This window comes from Filicampus tigris, chromosome 1 (assembly GCF_054856515.1).
Source record: "Filicampus tigris isolate MCC_2025a chromosome 1, RoL_Ftig_1.0, whole genome shotgun sequence".
Lineage (NCBI taxonomy): Eukaryota > Metazoa > Chordata > Actinopteri > Syngnathiformes > Syngnathidae > Filicampus > Filicampus tigris.
The window spans coordinates 30,488,019-30,505,789 of NC_141217.1; the positions used below are offsets into that span (position 1 = coordinate 30,488,019).

The 17,771-nt window shown below is 39.8% G+C and overlaps 1 protein-coding gene across 1 annotated transcript; it reads left to right on the forward strand.

The window, feature by feature from the left end:
* The first annotated feature begins 2,234 nt into the window (after positions 1-2,234).
* nt5dc2 (5'-nucleotidase domain containing 2) lies at positions 2,235-17,622 on the forward strand. Its single transcript, XM_086031330.1, has 14 exons — positions 2,235-2,722; positions 6,264-6,448; positions 6,536-6,610; positions 6,673-6,728; positions 7,783-7,876; positions 9,805-9,933; positions 12,039-12,099; positions 12,162-12,264; positions 12,331-12,432; positions 13,472-13,553; positions 13,678-13,764; positions 14,157-14,297; positions 14,381-14,445; positions 15,895-17,622. Exons 1-14 carry the CDS (start codon positions 2,347-2,349, stop codon positions 16,154-16,156), a joined length of 1,818 nt encoding a protein of 605 aa, XP_085887456.1. The 5' UTR covers positions 2,235-2,346; the 3' UTR covers positions 16,157-17,622.
* Positions 17,623-17,771: the final 149 nt, after the last annotated feature.

Below are 17,771 nucleotides of genomic sequence, written 5' to 3' on the forward strand. Positions count from 1 at the left end.
ATGTCGCGGGTCGGATATGGCCCGCGGACCTTGAGTTTGACACCAGTGGTGTAAAAGATGAATGAGATGGAAGTCGTGTCAGATGCCTGTGAAAAATATCTGATTCTGAACAAAACACGGCTCTTCAAATTTTTGGGCCACCAAAATGACATGGAAGCAAAACAGATAAAGAATATGGACACAAAACAATTACATTACATAAGGATTACATCCAATCCATTTCCTGTAGGCCTACATGGCCAAATGAGAAAAGCCTAGAGGTTTTATTGCAACTCAACTAGTTGGTGAGGCCTTGTTTTCCAGATTAAATTAGATTACATTTATTGGTCCCTGCAGTGAGATTGTGGAAGAGTGTGTCAATTCCACAGACAAACATAATGCAGACATTTAACTTTTCTCTACAGCGAAAATGACAAAGTGTGTATGTATATAGACACACATATAGCCTATGTGTGTCTAAGTCTGGATGTCTGGCGCGCAATTTGCCAGAAATACCCAAGCAGAGGTAAACAATGACGGCGAAAATCAGAGACTCGATCAGCACAGCAGCACAGGAGGAAACCGACTGCTGTATTCCTGTGGTGAGTGACATAGATCCGATGTGTTTTATTGACGGTAATTACGTCTATTTGCGTCATGACGTCCGTGCATTGCAGTTTAAATCGGGTTATTCAAAGAGAATAACTGTCCCCTAAAAACTAATTTTGACCTTCATTTGAATATTGACTGCATGCCTGCCTGGGTTTTCTCCCTGTACTCATGTTTCCTCCCACATTCCAAAAACATGCATGGTAGGTTGAGGGAACACTCCAAATTTTCCTCAAATGTGATTGTGAGTGTCAATGTTTGTTTGCCCGTAACCCTCGTGAGGATAAGATAAGCAGCTCGGATAATGGCTGGATGTGTATGTATTAGGATGTAACGATTCACTCAACCCCCAAATCGATTTTCGATTTTCATTTCCCAATTTTCGATTCAGTTCGATTTATTTGAAATCGTTACCATGCTTGTCACTGTGCCCTATTGTGGTTCTTCTGCCATCCAAATGCAATACGCAATGGCTTTTTGGTGCAAGCATGTCAAGTAGGGCAGCCACAAACTATTATTTTGCTAGTCGACTAATCACCAACAGTAGTTGCGATTAATCAACTAATCAGATCATATGTAAATCGGGGCATAATCGCACCAGGCTCTTATATGACCATCAGTATCTTACAGCTTCAGTTCTTTAAGGTATGTACAAAAGTAAAATACAGTAAAGGCAATTAAGATGAAAATATATTCAACTTGTATTAAACTTTGCAGCTTGTACCAGCATTCCTGACATGTTTATAAATTATGCCGTGATTGAAATTGAAGGCGACATTGTGGCCTTAAGTTTTTTTTAGCTGAAAATGTTTAGTGCATTTTAAAATGGAACCAAAAACTATACACTAAGATCAGTTACACAACTATGAAACTGCCTATAAATACAAAACAGAAATACAGCACTTGTAAACAAAACACACTTTTCTAGGGCATCAAGCCTTTTTTTTAATGTAGAAGAGAGTGAAATCATATGAGTAAAGGTATACACCTTCCTGCTTGTATTTTGAAAAAAATAATAATAATAATAAGAAGGTTTGCATTTACTAAGTACTTAATTACGAAGTCTACATCAGCATGATAAAATATTTGTACTTTGTTCGTGTACTAATGTAGACTTTACTGAAGTAGACCTTTCGTACTTCATTTCTTCCCCGGAAAAGTAACAAAGTATTTGCATTTCAGTTTTTTTCATGGAAACTTTCATGGAAAAGTAAGTCTTTGCACCTCATTACTGTATTGATATAGCCTTTATTGTAGAAGATTTTTCATAATTTGTTTCTTCCACCAAAAAGTGACAAAATGTTTTTGTACTTTGTTACTGTGCAGATCTAGACTGTTGGATGAAGAAACAAAGTACTAATACTTTGGTACTTTGTTAAAGCAGTAATGTAGAATTTACACACGTCATTACTTTCCCTGAAAGGTAACGAATACTGAAGTAAAATTAATTAAGTACAAATTCTTTCTTACTTCCTCAGAAAAGTAACAACATATTTTGATTTCATTACTGTACTCAAGTACTAACTGAAGTATTTGTACAAAGGTACTTCCCACCACTGATGGTGTAAACAACTCTCCATTGCAGGTCCAGTGGAAATGTACTTTGTGTTGATGATTGGCTGCTTTATCGGATGTCCCGCCCCTTTTGCATTTAGGGGACGTGCTGATACTGGAAGAGTATGAGTACGAGTACGTGTGGCTTCACTAGTTGTTGACATTGACGCTCAATCAGCTTAACTTATTATTTAGACGCTTGCAATGTCGCTGAAAATTGCAGCCACGTCGCTGACCCGCGGCCTCTGGAGCGGAGGAAGGCGAAAACAATCCCCCAAAGTGATCCGCGTGTGCTGCATCACGTTACGCGGCCACGACGGGACAAAAGAGCGAAGCAGTTGCTCCTCCGGGGGCTCCGGGGGACCGAGTGGCGACGTGCAACCGTGCAGCGAGCCGCTCCCCGCGGCTAACGCGGCGGCGGCGGCGGCGGCGGCCGGACAGCGAGCCGAGGAGCCGACGGGCGCGCCCGGTGTGACTGGCGCGAGGAGGCGGGCGTCAACGTCCACTGCCACCGCAGCTCCCGTGGACCACAAGTCCTACATGTGGGCTCGTTACGCTGATTTGAGACGGCTGGTTCATGGTCAGTAGAATGAGAAACTAGTTGACATATTTATAATCGTCCATCGATTCTCGAAATAACCTTCGTGTCTTGAACTCTTGCCACTTGAACTTCTCGCGTGGCGTTTGATTTAGTGTTGTTGTTGAATCCTCAATGAAAAATAAAACCAGAACCGCCTGCAACTTCTCTCAGACTCGCTTTTCCAAAACACACATGAGCAAAAACACGGCCAGTAGAAGCTAATATGCATTTTTGTTCGACAGCCGTGGTATTCAGCTTAGGATCTTAGCAATTAAGTTAAGAGCGCTTGCAGAACGACTCACTAGACGCATTTTTCCACTACGTATGACATTTCTGCACACTTGGACATACTAGTAGGCAGTAGGGCTGCTCGATTATTAAAGAAATCTTTTTTTTTTTTCTGGTAATAATTGAAATCACGATTATTCAAACGATCTTTTATTTTTTTGGTACAAAACAAGAATGTGTGTAAACGTAAAAAATATTAAGACAAATGCATTACTTTGAAACACTAATTATGTAAGTTCCTTTTGGACCAAACAATATTTATAAAATTAGATATTATAAAATAAAAAAAGGTGCAAATGTATACATTCAAGTATAATTTCCTTGTGCATAAAAACAGTGCATTGGATATATATGCATATTAATAATCATTTTTTACGATTATGCCCATTTTGTAATTGTGGTGTGCCGTAATCGTAATTGTAATTGAATTTTGATTAATTACACAGCCCTAGTAGGCAGAGCTGGGGATTCCGCCTATTTGACGGACCGGTCCACCTATCCGCCTATGAGGGACGCCCATCTTGTAGGCGATAAACGATAACCGGAAAACTTTTTGAAAAATTGTCGAACTAAGCATAGTCGGAAGCCCATTTTTTTCCTCTCTATCTATGTAATCGTCTATTTTCACGGTACTACTAGTGCGCTACATGCAACTAGTTGAATGTAACACATGACAATTTTGGCTACATTACTAGTGAGACAAACCTGTGCACTAGTTGACATTTGTGTGCTACTACTACTACTACTACTACTACTACTACTACTACTACTACTGCTTGTGAAATGTTAGATGTTAATATAACTAGTAGATTTTATAATGTCACCAGTTGTACTAGTTGCTTGCAGTTGTGAACTATGTAGTGCAGTTTTGCCTCGCTAGTAAAATGTCCCACTAGTATGCAAAATTGTGCCTTCTAGTGTTCAGCGTTGTCATGCATATGACAGAAATATCCTAATAGTTGTGTGTAGTCGTGCACTAGTAGTGGATGGTTGTTTCAAATGAGGTTGAGCTGAAAATAGCATGTGAAGTTGTCACCACATCATTGATGTTCTAGTCCTTGCTTCAAACTGCTTTAGTTCACCACATACGGCATCACCACTTGGTTGTAACATTTTCATGAAACTCTCCCAAAGATTTCAGAAAAAATATATTTTACTGCATTAAGTGTGGCAAACTTGTGTTTTAAGGGAAAATTTGACAGGACAGAGGAGCCGCGTCAGGACAGAGATTAAAAAAATACTTTGAGTATGTAAAATATATGATCATTTTCTGTAAATTATAATATCATCCTGATTAATTTACCAAATATTTATTAAAAAAAAGAAATACAAAAATGTTACGCGTACATAAAAAGTTGTACTGATACAAATTATTCAATGAGTGCAAAAAATACATTTTAATTAACCCAATTTTAAGAGGAAAAGCGGTAAGTGAATGCAACAAATACGAGAGGCCTCTTGATAATGTAAATGCTAGGTGGCAGTTTGACTTAACTTTTTAAATAAAATGTTGAAGCCAAATGTGGTGGGTGCATGTCCAGCTGCATGCCCCAATGTCCCACACCAACCCCTCAGCCACACTCTATCATATCACTCAGAGGCACTTTGTAAACTCCTCATGTAATCTGCTTTCCTGTGTTCCTGTGCAAATACAAGACTGCGAATGCTGATTGTGCGTGTTTGTCTATGGAAGGGATGTTGCGTCCCATCTCTGTGATTAACAAAACAAAATGTAAAAGACGCTGATGGGATCGCGTTTAGCTGGATATGCCATAGATGAAATCAGTTGAGAAGCACACATTATGCGACTTCCTGACATTTTGCCAGGCCCTCCAAATTGAAGTCAGCTGGGTCCTCCGCTGAGCTACATTGGGCTTCCTATTTCCTTTGCAAGATCAACATTTTGGGGTTATTGAAACTATTTATTTTTTCTGTGCGCTGAAGCTTTTCTTTGTGTGTGAGTTGGGCTTGGTCTTGAAATGATGATGAAACAGTGTGGAAACATCACAATATTTAAACAAAATTCAAACCATTTTTAATTGATCATTATAGGAATGTGGAGGTGGACTAGCCTTAGAAGATCATTTAGACAGACTGCACTTTGTGTTGTTCAAAATAGAATTGTATTTTATATAAATATACCATTTTTATATGTGTAATGCTTGTTATAGCTTCTATGTGGTCTGTGTGAATTTTCGTGTTTTTTTTCCCCCACATATCGTCGCTGTCCTGCAGAAAAACGCATATCTCCATTTTTTTTTTCTCTTATTTTTACATGAATGGTGTTTCCGCGGTACAGATATCTCATTAATGTGAAAATTAAAAAAGATTCCCAAATTGGACATGTGTATTTTTACAGGACAGCGACGATATGCTTGCTAGCAATTTCTCAGTGGAAATGTTCTCTAATCGTAATATTTTCATTTTTAAAAAACAGGGCAGGATGTTTCTGTCAATCCTTGTTCAGTCAGCTCCATGTTAAAAAAAAATCTCAAAACTTTACTAAGGGCTGCATTTAACAATTATTTTAATAATAATAATTATTATTATTACAAAATGATTAATATTTCAGCCCCTGTAGCAGACAGAAACATAATTCCGATAGAATTAAAGAGCTTAGACATGTGGCTTTCACACAGGCAAAATTTATTATTATTTACAGTTTCAATCGAAGATGTAAAAATAACGTGTCAGTGCAAGAGAAGCACTATTTTCATTTTTAAAAAATCGAGTGGAAATTACCATCGTCTCTTCTGTTACAAAGACGTCAATATCGTAAATGTCTACAAACTATATCATATCACTTTCGACTGGTTCCACTGGTCGTGCGCATCGTCTATATAGCACTGCCGTTACTTTACTTACTGTAATCAGAGCTCCCGGCGATCGACGGCGTCCGCCATTAGACTACCTACGGCTCGAAAAAATTCCATGACATCCTACGCGGTCTCGCGACACCGTCACGTGTATATTCTGATGCATTAAATTGGCTAAGAGACGGAGAATTGGATTAAAAAAAGGACAGTGATGTATCCGCTGTCCAGGCTTTAAAGGTAGAAAGACGCAACGGTGCTTCCGTCTGCTTTAACGGAGGACTACAGAAATGGGAGAATAGTGGCTGTTGAGAGACTGAAACTCTAAGGATTTGGACATTAACAAGTTACATTTATATAAACAATGAATCAATTTTCAAAATAATTGTCGATTAGTCAATGAATTGTTGAACCTGTACTCGCTTCCTTTCCATGGTCAGAACTAATTCCACCCGGGGCGTGCAAGTCCCTCAACTCGTCGGCCATCTACGCCAACAACGAGGTCAGCTTGGCCGAGGTGGACATCTACGGCTTTGACTACGACTACACGCTGGCTCTGTATTCCAATGCGCTCAACACGATGATTTACGACACAGCCAGGGACTTTCTCATTGAGCACTTCAAGGTTTGGGCTAGTTTGGAGACGGGATATTCAAAATGCCATCTCACACAAACGCACACAAACTTCCCGTTTCGTCCTTCTGCTCCACAGTACCCCGAGGGAATCCTCAAATATGATTACATTCCCAACTTTGCAGCTCGGGGGCTTCACTATGATATCCAAAAGGTAAATGCTCTCACATTTCCCTGAAGCAGCATCTTGAGGTGAAATGGCTTCTCCCATTTTAGGGTCTCCTGATGAAGATGGACGCCTTTCATTACATTCAGCCAGGAACAGTATACAGGTGAAAAATAATTTGCTGTTGTGCTAACATATGCAAGGCGTAGCAGAATTCACTATACAAGTCATGTTTTGAAAATGTCATTCGGCCAGACAGTGAGACCATCATTTTTTGACAGCTTAGGCTTTGCTCCATATAGTTTTGTACAGTAAATAAAGTCCCACAAAATTTCTAAATGACAAATGTTAAAATTTCAAATGTTTGTTTAGATTTTTTTTTTTTTTTTATAAAAGTGCAGTGTTTCCAGGGTCAGTAGAATCTCTTATAAAGTTAACTGAAAAAAAAAAATAGTTCCTTGAAGTTAACGCAGTTATAAATTGATTTATCCGCCATCAGATTTTTAAGAGCCGATGCCGATATTCGTCAAAAAACAGAATATTGGAGCCGATAATCAGCCCAGAGGGTAATCGGTCTATCGCTACGCCTAGAGCAGGCGTTCGTGCAAAGCCAAGGGAGTTTACCCGGAGGTGTGCGCGGGGGCCCGGCCTTATCAAAAGCTCAATTCAGCAAACACCCTGTTGAGTGATAATCCTTTACTCATATCGACTTCAGGTTGTTGAGCATCGTAATCTGAAACTCGAAGCCTTTGAACAACCAAAAGTCTGTACGGCTAAAGCTTTATCACTCTCTGAAGCATCCACTGAATCAAGATTTGGTTGATGTGGAGTTCCAGTGCAGCCCACCGTATTGGCTTTCCTTGGAGTTTGCTGTTCTAGTCAGGCAGGCCTGTTCTTGCCACCACTGTGTGTTTGTCAAGAACAGAGCCGTTTTTGAGAAACTTGTCACGGTTAGCGTAAATGACACTATTTGTGATGGCCATAAATAGCAAACTGGCGCTGAACTACTTGTGTTGGCAGCAAAACGTTACCAATGCTGGTCCAATGTCAATTGGCGAGCCACAGGCAAAAGTGATATGCTTGCCTAAAGAGCAAAGTCTAAGCTAGCTGACAAATGCTGATGGCCTCATGTCTGTCCGAATGATATCTGAAACGAAATAGAGCAAAAGAAGTGTACTTTTGGGGCGTTCTGTAATTTCATTTTTGATATTTGGTTTTAGGGGTCTGAGGCCAGTGCCAGACGAGGAGGTCCTCAAGCTCTACGGGGGAACCTACCACATCCCTCTGCAGCTGGATAGTGGCTTCTACGGAAAAGTGAATATACGTTTTATAATACGGTGCCGCCTTGAGAGACGAGTGACCCGACTTGAGTGTTTTTCGGGTTACGACCCGTGGTTCGGCTGATGTTTGCTTTGACTTGTGAGCAAAGAGATACGAGCGCTTTTTGGTGGCTGTGAACTTAAGTTAACCCAATTTCACAACAAGCAGCAGTTTGACCAATAGTAAACATTTCTCCAAAAACAGGCTTCAAGAAGTTCAAGTCTTTATTGCTTCTCCCAGTTGAAGTTTACTGTCAATCAAATTACAGCATTATGTGATTCAAACAACCGCCTAACTTTGCTTTGGATAAGACAGTTTAGCTTAATGCTAACAAGCTAACAAACAATGCAAAACATCATAGACGGCCCGACAAATAGCCTCAGTGGCTACGTTTACATGAACGCATTTATTCGGATTAAATGTCTGATTGGAATGAAAATGCTTCATGTACACACCCCATTCGGAATATTCTGACCTGATCGAGCACATTCCGATCAAGATTTTATTCAGAACGAGAGAGGTGGTTTATGTCGATTGTTTATTCGATCGGCGTGCCTGAAAACACTTATTCTTAAATTTTGGAACAAACCATCTTTACTGCGTATGTCTGTGGCGTATACGCATATACAGTATACGCATTTCTGTTATTCCCGGAAGAGAAAGACATGGTGGATGCAAGACTGAACTGGTATATTTGCAGCTCCTTTAGGAAGTGTGAATGTGACGTAACAGCGCAAATGGGTAAAAAAATGCGGTATAACGCTAACATTTAAAGTGGAAATGGACGGAGCGGTGTTTTGTTGACACAGAAATCGTTACGGCTTCTTCTTCTACTACTACTTCCAGTATATTTGCTCAATCTGTGCATGTCAAATTAATTTGTTCCGATCAAAAGTGTATAATCGATCAATATTTTTAGTGTCCATGAAAACAGTGCATCCTATCATAATTTTAATCCGAACTCTGATCGGATTAAGAAATGTTGTCCATGTAAACCTAGCCAATGTCATGGTGTTATAACCCTTTAAGAAATGGATATTTCGACACAAACGGCGGAGCAACACTTGTAGACAGATAATACATCAATACTCACAGGTGTATATTCTTGTTCCGACTACCAATATCGCAGCAGCATACTAAGGAATTTTGACCAGCTCCATGTATATCCGTATGTCTGATATACTGTGTTGGCCAAGGCACGTACGGACACTTTAAGGAGCAACACAATGTAAAAAATCAAACAAAAAACAAGTGATGTGTCAAAAGCTAGAATACTATTTCTTTACATTCTTTTCAATGATGCCATTAGGGTATGTTTTTTTAATATAAAGTCCACTACAAAACCACTACAGAAATGCGTGTGTTTTATGGCCAGGCTGGAACAGATTCATGGCATTTCCATTATTTTCTATGGGGAATGATGATTTGAGATTCAAGTGTTTTGAGTTAACTTCAAGGAATGCATGAAAATAAAAATAAAATAAAAAAAAATTTTTTTTTTTTTTTGCCTAAACTCTGTTGTCGTAAGGATTATGTAAATATATTAAATATCCAACCGTCTGTGTTGTGTGCTTACATAAGCGATCATGGTTGTGTTTTGTAAACTCGTTTGGACCTTTGTCGTCATGAAGCTTTCAGATCAGATGGTTCTCCCCCCCCTCCGTCCAGTCTGTCGGACGTCACAAAGTTTTGTTTGTTCTAATTGCTCATCAGGGGAAACTCACACTGACGTTTGGAATTTGAATATGCTCTCCTGCTTCATGTTCTAATCCCCTTTCAAAAGCATCTCAGTCAAACAGATCTCAGCCCAGCCTGCAATTTTTTGCCGTGCCATGATGAATGTTGGGGGAGAAAAGAAAGGTCACAATTAAATCTAGCTGCGAATGTTGAGCGCTTTTCCTTATTGTGGTACTTTGCAACAGGGCCCGAAGGTGAAACAGTTCATGGACATTTTCTCCATCCCTGAGATGACCCTCTTGGCCGTGGCGAATGATTTCTTCATCACCAACGACATTGATTACGATCCAGTTCACCTCTCCAAAGATGTCTCGGTAAGTATTTGAATTTAGACTGTGAAATCCGTACGTTTTTACGGTCTGTGTTGATGGCAAGGAAAACAGCCCGCATTGCGGCACCTCTGCCCCTCGTCTGACATGGCGCAATTCCTATGAAAACCTATTGTCATTTGACACCAAATATAAAACAAAATGTACATTTGCCTTTAGCTCAGTCAATAGTACGTGTTTAGTAAATGCCCTATTGATCAAGGAATACTGTATATCTGACCCAAGATGCTCAGATATGGGGGGAAAGGCCGTATTGATTATTTTGTCAGTGCACTTGCCGTTTTCAAAGGTTTGTTCTTGTTGCCAGTCAATAATCATTGAGCAGTTTTTTGTTTGTTTGATAATGTGGAATGAGTGCTCATTTTACCCATATTCATTTTCATTGTTGGGTCTCGTTCATGTAGTATTATAAAGTATGTCACAAAAGTGAATCAACCCCTTGTATATTTGTAAATATTGTCTTCTCTTTTTATGGGACAGCACTGAAAGTAATGACACTTTGCTACAACGTAAAGTCGTCAGTGTACAGCTTGCATTAGAGTGTGAAGTTAACGGTTCTCTCAAAATAAGTCCCTACTGCAGTCTTAGCTTGTGGAAACCGCCCATACTGGAGAGAATTTTTTGATATCCACAAACACACCTGGAGAAATGAAGTTCAACATTTTTTTAGATGTAAAAAAGTTCTGTGTCCCCGCAATTGCAATAGAGATAAATTTACAATATATATTAAAAGAGTGTTTTTATCACATAAAAAGTAAGAATATGATACAAGCTTTAATCTGTGTTATGAAATTGAAAGTGTTTTTTTTTTCTTGCCCCAATTCATTCATCCAACTAGAGATTTTGCTTCCAAATGCATCGTTGAACACAGTGGCCGTGTTTTTCTTTTTCTTTTTTTGCGTTGGTTTGTGAACGCATACTTGAGGGTACGAGCGCCGTTTGCTGGCAGTGAACTCGACTCACTTGACAAGAAGCAGCAGTTTGGTAGATGGTCAACAGTTGTTCAAAAAAGTATAATGCCACTCCTTAGTTGAAGTTTAGTGTCAAATCAAACATAAAACAAAGAGAATTCCACAAAGTGTACTTAAGATGGTATCGGAAGGTACCAATGTATCTCCTCAGTGGTTGGTGTCTTAACTTCAGCCGCGTCTCGCGTTCATGGGCTGAGACTGCCCCCCTTTGCACCTTATTTTTGTTGGCCTTCGGCTCCTACTGAGATCTTGAAAGAAACAGTGCTTGGACGTTCCTCAGCTGGAAGCACAGGAATCTGCTGAGTAAAATAGCCTGGTTGGGCAAAAAATAATACGGTAATTCTTGACCCTGACCGACAAGGCTTTTCACTTGCAGTGACACACAAGTAAGGCTAGGTACGCACATCAAGACAATTGGGCTGTTTTTGTCCCAATGTTGCCACTTCCCGACCAACAACGACACCGCCCGACTGTTTTATAAGATTATTAGTTTAAAGTGTATTTGTCCCGCTAATATGGTCTAAAGCGGGTCGGGTCGACAATCTTAAATATTTAATGTGCTCAGTTTTTATGACCAAAAATCTTCAAGTGTGTGAGGAATACTGATGTCTCCATTTGACTCAGTGGACTGAAGAAGTTCTCTGATAGATGAACAAGGAGGTGGCGGTAACTATCCGATGTGTGGTTTTTTTTTTTTTTCTGGTAGCATATATGCGGGTTCCCTAGATGGCAGGAAGTATTTTCCAAAGCAAGTCTTTTTATTGAAGATGACATATTCAACACTGGTCCTCTTGAGAAAGACTTGGCAATATCGGCACATGCCCACAAATGTTTGTATGTCTCCGTTTTTGTGAGATCATGTGTGATGTCCTGAAATCTCTTCATTTCGATATCAGTGGTGGAACATAATCTTAATGTGTGTGTGTATGTGGTGTTCTGCGTTGAGTTTATCGGAACACAACTCGCATAGTGCGAGCAAAACTGTTAAATGCCTGATTTGTTATCTATATGTGCTGGGTCTGTCACAGATGAGACCGAACAAATGGTGCGTATGAGTGTCAGCATCTTGCACCAAAGTATCAGTTCGCTGAAAGAACATTTTCCCTTTGTGACTTTCAGGAAGCGATTGGAATGGTCCACCTCAAAGGCTTCATGTACAAGTGGATCATGCAAGACCTTGGTAAGATTTTTCAAGTCAGGACAACGCCGCATTTGTCTGTGGGTTGTCGTCTTTGTGTCCAGACAAGTTCATTCTGAGAGGAGAAGAGACGGATGCCGTTTTGCACCGACTCGTCAGTCACGGAAAGAAACTTTTCCTTATCACCAACAGTCCCTTCAGCTTTGTGTAAGTAGTGTTGTGGCGGTTTGGCCTCGCAAGTGTGTTAAGTGATGCTTTCACTTTTGTGTGTAGGGATAAAGGCATGACGCACATGGTGGGCAAAGAGTGGAGAGACTTCTTTGATGTCATCATCGTGCAGGCGGACAAACCTCACTTCTTCACCGACTGCGTCAAGTATGTACCGAAAAAATATTTTGTTCATCATTAGTGTCAAATATGTTTTATTTTGAAATCAGGTGCGTCTGCCTGTGCCTTTTTATTTCAAACCGCTAATTTTGGTCGCATTTAAATTGGTCTCTATTTAAAAAAAGAGAGATCTTTGTAATCTGGAAATAATGAGACAGAATATGCGTCTACAACTTCCACTCTAAAGAATGTTGCATTTAAAGACATGCCTCATTCACAAACATTTGTATTTGCACAAATTTGGGCTTGAAGCGGAAATCAACCCAAACATATTTTTCTCACGAGGATGTTCCCAGCAGGCCCACTGGTTGAAACACGGCATTCTGACTAAAGCAACACTGTCAGATGTCAGTTTTTGTTGATTATGGCGGCGTCATGTGAACAAAAGCGGTAGTGTTTTGACAAAGTCAACCACATATCCCATGCGCGGCAGCGCATAGTGTTTTGAAATCCTGAGCTCTCGCTGGCCTGCAAGTTGGACTGAATTACATTTCTATTTCCAGTGGCTGTGTGAAAGATGAATAGTGATGAGGCAATTAATCTAATTTTGTTTAAATACTTTTGTTTTTTTGTTTGTTTTTGGGGCTTTTGCCATGACACCAGTAATAGCGCGTAGACGTTCGAATCGACTTCCGTCCTTATAGCGAAAGGAGGAAGTGAGTATGCCGTAAAGCAATTCAGGAAATGTGTATGTTTTGTGTGCCAGGGTTGATCCCCTCCTCCTCAAAGGTGCTTAGTTCCAGTAAAAACGATACAGAGGCGAATTAAAGTCACCTGGGATTATGTGGGGTTTCTTCTAGATGGAAGTTTCTTGATTCTCATAGTGTGGCTCCCTCTAGTGGTTCGCAACAAAAATCACTGCCGAAGTACAGTTCAGTTGCATTGAATTTTTACAAACTATTTTTAAAATATTTACTTTACTGTGTTATTTTTATTTACCTTTTATGTGCAGTATAGTTTTGAATTGAATCATTATTTCACGACGTTTTCTATTTTCATGTGAGTTAATGTTCAAAGTGCATTGCAGACCCTTCCGGCGTCTGGATGGAAACGGAGACCTTCGCTGGGAGAAGATCAGCAGTTTAGACAAAGGCCACATCTACAAACAGGTCAGTGCCTTGACATTGACGGTGTGCAAACAATGCGTGGGCGACTTTCATCAGGTAAGGTGGAGTGCAGAAATGTGGCGTTTCCACATCAATCACTGACACGCGTGTTTGCCTTTTCTCGCAGGGAAACCTGGTTGACTTTCTCAGGTTGACAGGCTGGCGAGGATCGAAGGTTCTTTACTTTGGAGACCATCTTTATAGCGACTTGGCTGTAAGTGTCAAAGCCTGACGGGCATCTTGAGGTGGCCTCATGCCATGTCCTCGATTAGCTTCTTAATTGCTAACATCAGTAAGTGTATGTTCATTCGATACTATGTTTACCAAGGCACATCTTTCACATTAGAAAATCACCAGCAAACAAAAATGTCACAAAAAATATGTTGAAATAATGGCCGTCTTTAAAGATATCGCAGGATTTTTTTTTTGGCTTTGTAGTATAAGAATCAGCACTAGAGGGCAGTGCTTGCTGCGCAATGTGGTAGTTGTGGTGAGAGTTTTGCTTGCCATGTTGTTCCCCTATTCAAGTTTTGTTTTGTGCAAACTTGGACCGATGTACAGCAGATACTCATTCTAGCGTGAGAAAGTAATTTTTCTTCACGGCAGGACCTGACGCTACGACACGGCTGGCGTACTGGCGCCATTGTACCCGAACTGGAGCATGAAACCAAAGTCGTCAGCACCGACCGCTACTCTGTCAGCCTCACTTGGCTCCAGGCTCTCACCGGCCTGATGGAACGATTACAGGTGAGACTTTCAGGTCCAAGCGAAAGCCGAGGTCTTGGAAAGATGTGCTTGGCTGTCTTTTTGACTCTTTCTTGATTCCCCAGACACACCGTGACCCTGACTCCAAACAGGTGCTTGACGAGTGGCAGAAGGAGCGAGAAGAACTCAGGTGAGTGACTTCATTCATTCACTACGATGTTTACTCTTTGACTCTGACATTCTTTGGGCAAAATACACTAAGGATCAAGAATTACAGTACACTTGATGGGAAGCCGTTTGAGTTGTGAGGGTGTTATTTTTACCATTTTGACCTATACAGTCGTACTTTGACTTACAAGTAATTTGTTTCATGGTCATGCTTGTAACTGATGCCATTAATCAGTTCCAGCCCTGCAACAAAAAGAAATTATCTTTTTTTTTTTCAATAATATCTAGAATAGCTATGTACAGAATTGTACTTCGTAAAGAATGTATATTGATGACATAATTACTCAGAATATATAGAATTAACAGTTTCAGATAAATTGTCATGCTTTAATTCAGTGGACATTGTGCTGCTTCTTTTGGCAGTCACACTTTGGCCACCAGGGGGTACAGTACATGAATGTACATGCAGATTTGGTGGTGGAACACAAAGGCTAAAAAATTGCTTAAACAAATAATAAATTACAAAAATACAACTAAGATACAGTATTTATTCATTCTTCTTAGCATTTTGTCAATCTGCTTGGTTTGCTGCACCATTTTGTTTTCAAATATCAGTTGTTTAAACATTTATAGCATTGACGCCAGTTTCGATAGACTCTATGGAGTTTTGCATTGTTTAACATGAAGCTAGCTGAGTGGTTTGATTAAATACAAAATGTGTAATCCTTGGTTTGATGTTTAGCTTTACAGTAAACTGTTTGTAAAATGTTTTTCCACTCCTGGTGCACTACTACTAGTGCCACGACTTCAAAGACGAAGTCAACTTAAGCATATTTTTTTCTAGAATATGTTCTATGCAGGCTCACTAGTTGAAACGAGGCATTCTGATAAATATTGTTTTTTGTGGAATCCACCCGTTTTTGTCCATCCCTAGGGCCTGCCATTTTGTCACTTCTGTCGACTGAAAATGACATCACAGTTGCTCAGGGCTCAGGTAACGACCAATCATGGCTCACCTGTTTTCTGAAGCTAAGCCATGATTGGTCGTTACCTGAGCCCTGAGCATCTGTGATGTCATTTTCAGTCGGCATAACTGACAAATGGCCACCCGTTGAGATGGCTAAATTTGGGTAGATTTTGCCATATTCCACAAACACAATATTTATCAGAAGGCCTTGTTTCAAGTAGTGGGCCTGCATAGGACATATTCTTGACAAAAATATGTTTAAGTAGTGGTGGGCAATAAACCTGAGATCAATGCGATTTAGCAGGAATTTTCTGTGATGGACAAGAACAACATAAAAAGCTTCCGTACAGAAAATGCAGGAGGGAAAGGATCCGTGATACAGCAGGGGAACACTTGTGCGTCTACATTGTCTATAAACTAAATATCAAAATTGCACTAAAAGAAAGTTGACAAACATTCTGCTTAATCATTTGACTTGACTAACCTTTAAACTTTGCTTCCCAGGGTGATGACTAAGAACTTATTCAACCCTCAATTCGGCAGCATCTTCCGAACGTGCCACAACCCCACCTACTTCTCCCGACGCCTGTCTCGCTTCTCGGACCTCTACATGGCCTCCCTCAGCTGTCTTCTCAACTACGACCTCTCACACACCTTCTACCCACGTCGCACTCCTCTGCAGCACGAGGCGCCGCTGTGGATGGACCAGCTCTGCACCGGATGCATGAAAACGCCTTTTCTGGAGGAAATGGCTCAAATTCGATGAGTGGATGGGTTTTTCGGACTCTCTATTGCCTTTTACGACACCGATATGTTTGGATGCGGGAAGGCGGCACAAATTGTACATAGTGACCAGTTTAGCCAAAGAAGTAGATTAAAAACAACCTGGAGAAAGTAAGCTGCTTCAAGTCATCCCAAAAAAAAAAACCAAACACGCACAATTAGCTTTTTATATTTTGTTGTGGCAATGAACTAGTGTGTGCATAAACAGTGCATGTGCACTTTTTCAGCTCAAGCAGGCGTTTACGTCTTTCTTTGTTTTTTAATTTTTAGATGAAGGAAACCACATGGGGGAAATTATGAAGAGTATAATGACCACACTTTAAAGGAAAAAAAATTGAATGCAGTGGTGCCTTGAGGTACGAATGCCTTCACTTGCGAGTTTTTTGAGCTGTCACTTGGCTGATTTTTTTTTTTCTTTTTTAATTGCGACCCTTGTGAGGATAAGCGGATTGGATAATGGATGGATTTTTTTGGTCTTGATATACTAGCAAAATAAAAAATAAGAGTGCGTTTCAGACCTCCTTCACTAGATGGCGCCAGCGAAGTCCATAATCCAGCCACCATCTAGTGACATTGATTTCCTTGCAGTGGAAGGACAATATTAGTTGGTGATGCTAATGCACTATTAAGCTAATATCCCACAGAAGAACAACAAGGAAGGCCAAAACATTAGGCCAAGTCATGTTTTGTGCTCTCATTTTGCATGTTTAAAGGTTAGGTGGAGAGCAATTTTCATGTTTTTTTTGGGGGGGGCGACACGGATTCATTGCATCTCCATTCATTTCAATGGGGAAAGCTGATTTGAGATATGAGCGAGGTCATTGAATGCATTAAACTGGTATCTCTAGGCACCACTGTACAAGTAATTTTAATCTTACAAAAAGTAAGTCGTATTAAAAAATAAATAAAAAAATATTGGGTGTACTTTTTTTTTAGTAAATATTTTTTTGTTAAAAATATTACGAGAATAAAGTCCAGGGATACCAACTTGATCGCTCAGTTAAAAGTTATCGAGATGATACCTTTTTTTTTTCCGGAGTTGTTTTTACTTTATTCATGTAAGATTACGACTTTTTTTTTTTTCTTTTGATAGTACATATTTTCTTTTCAGTGTGGCCTTAATTGGAGATAAATTTGTGGATAATCATGGCAGTATGTTTTTGGGGTCAAGCACCCAGTTTGGTTTGTTCACAGCAAAGTCCAAATGTTTCTTCATCACAAAGTTAAGTAGTAGTGTGTTGTAATGTGATGCTGGCATTGCTTAGGTCAGAAAATACAATAACAACTCTGTGGCAACTCCAAACAGCAAAAAAAAAAAAAAAAAACTTGTGGGTTTCCCTCTTCGAAATTGTGTATTGTATATGAGTATTATGTTCTACATAAGTACGACTGAATTCAGTGGCAATGCATCTCATGAATGTACGTTTCAATAAAATGTCTCAGCAGAAACATTTTACTGTGAAATGTGTGCATTAAGTTAACCAACAAATTCAGAATGAGACAAATTTGACCCGTTTTGACGTTTGACTACAATGAAATGTTATTCCTTCACCTTTGATAAGGAAAAAAAAGTGATCATGTAAAGTGGGACAAAATAT

Bases quoted from the DNA above. Each gene is read 5' to 3' on its own strand.
- nt5dc2 (XM_086031330.1), top strand. From the start codon at position 2,347: ATGTCGCTGAAAATTGCAGCCACGTCGCTGACCCGCGGCCTCTGGAGC. The intron at 12,265-12,330 runs GTAAGTAGTGTT...TTTTGTGTGTAG, and splicing joins AACAGTCCCTTCAGCTTTGT to GGATAAAGGCATGACGCACA. The intron at 14,446-15,894 runs GTGAGTGACTTC...TTTGCTTCCCAG, and splicing joins AAGGAGCGAGAAGAACTCAG to GGTGATGACTAAGAACTTAT.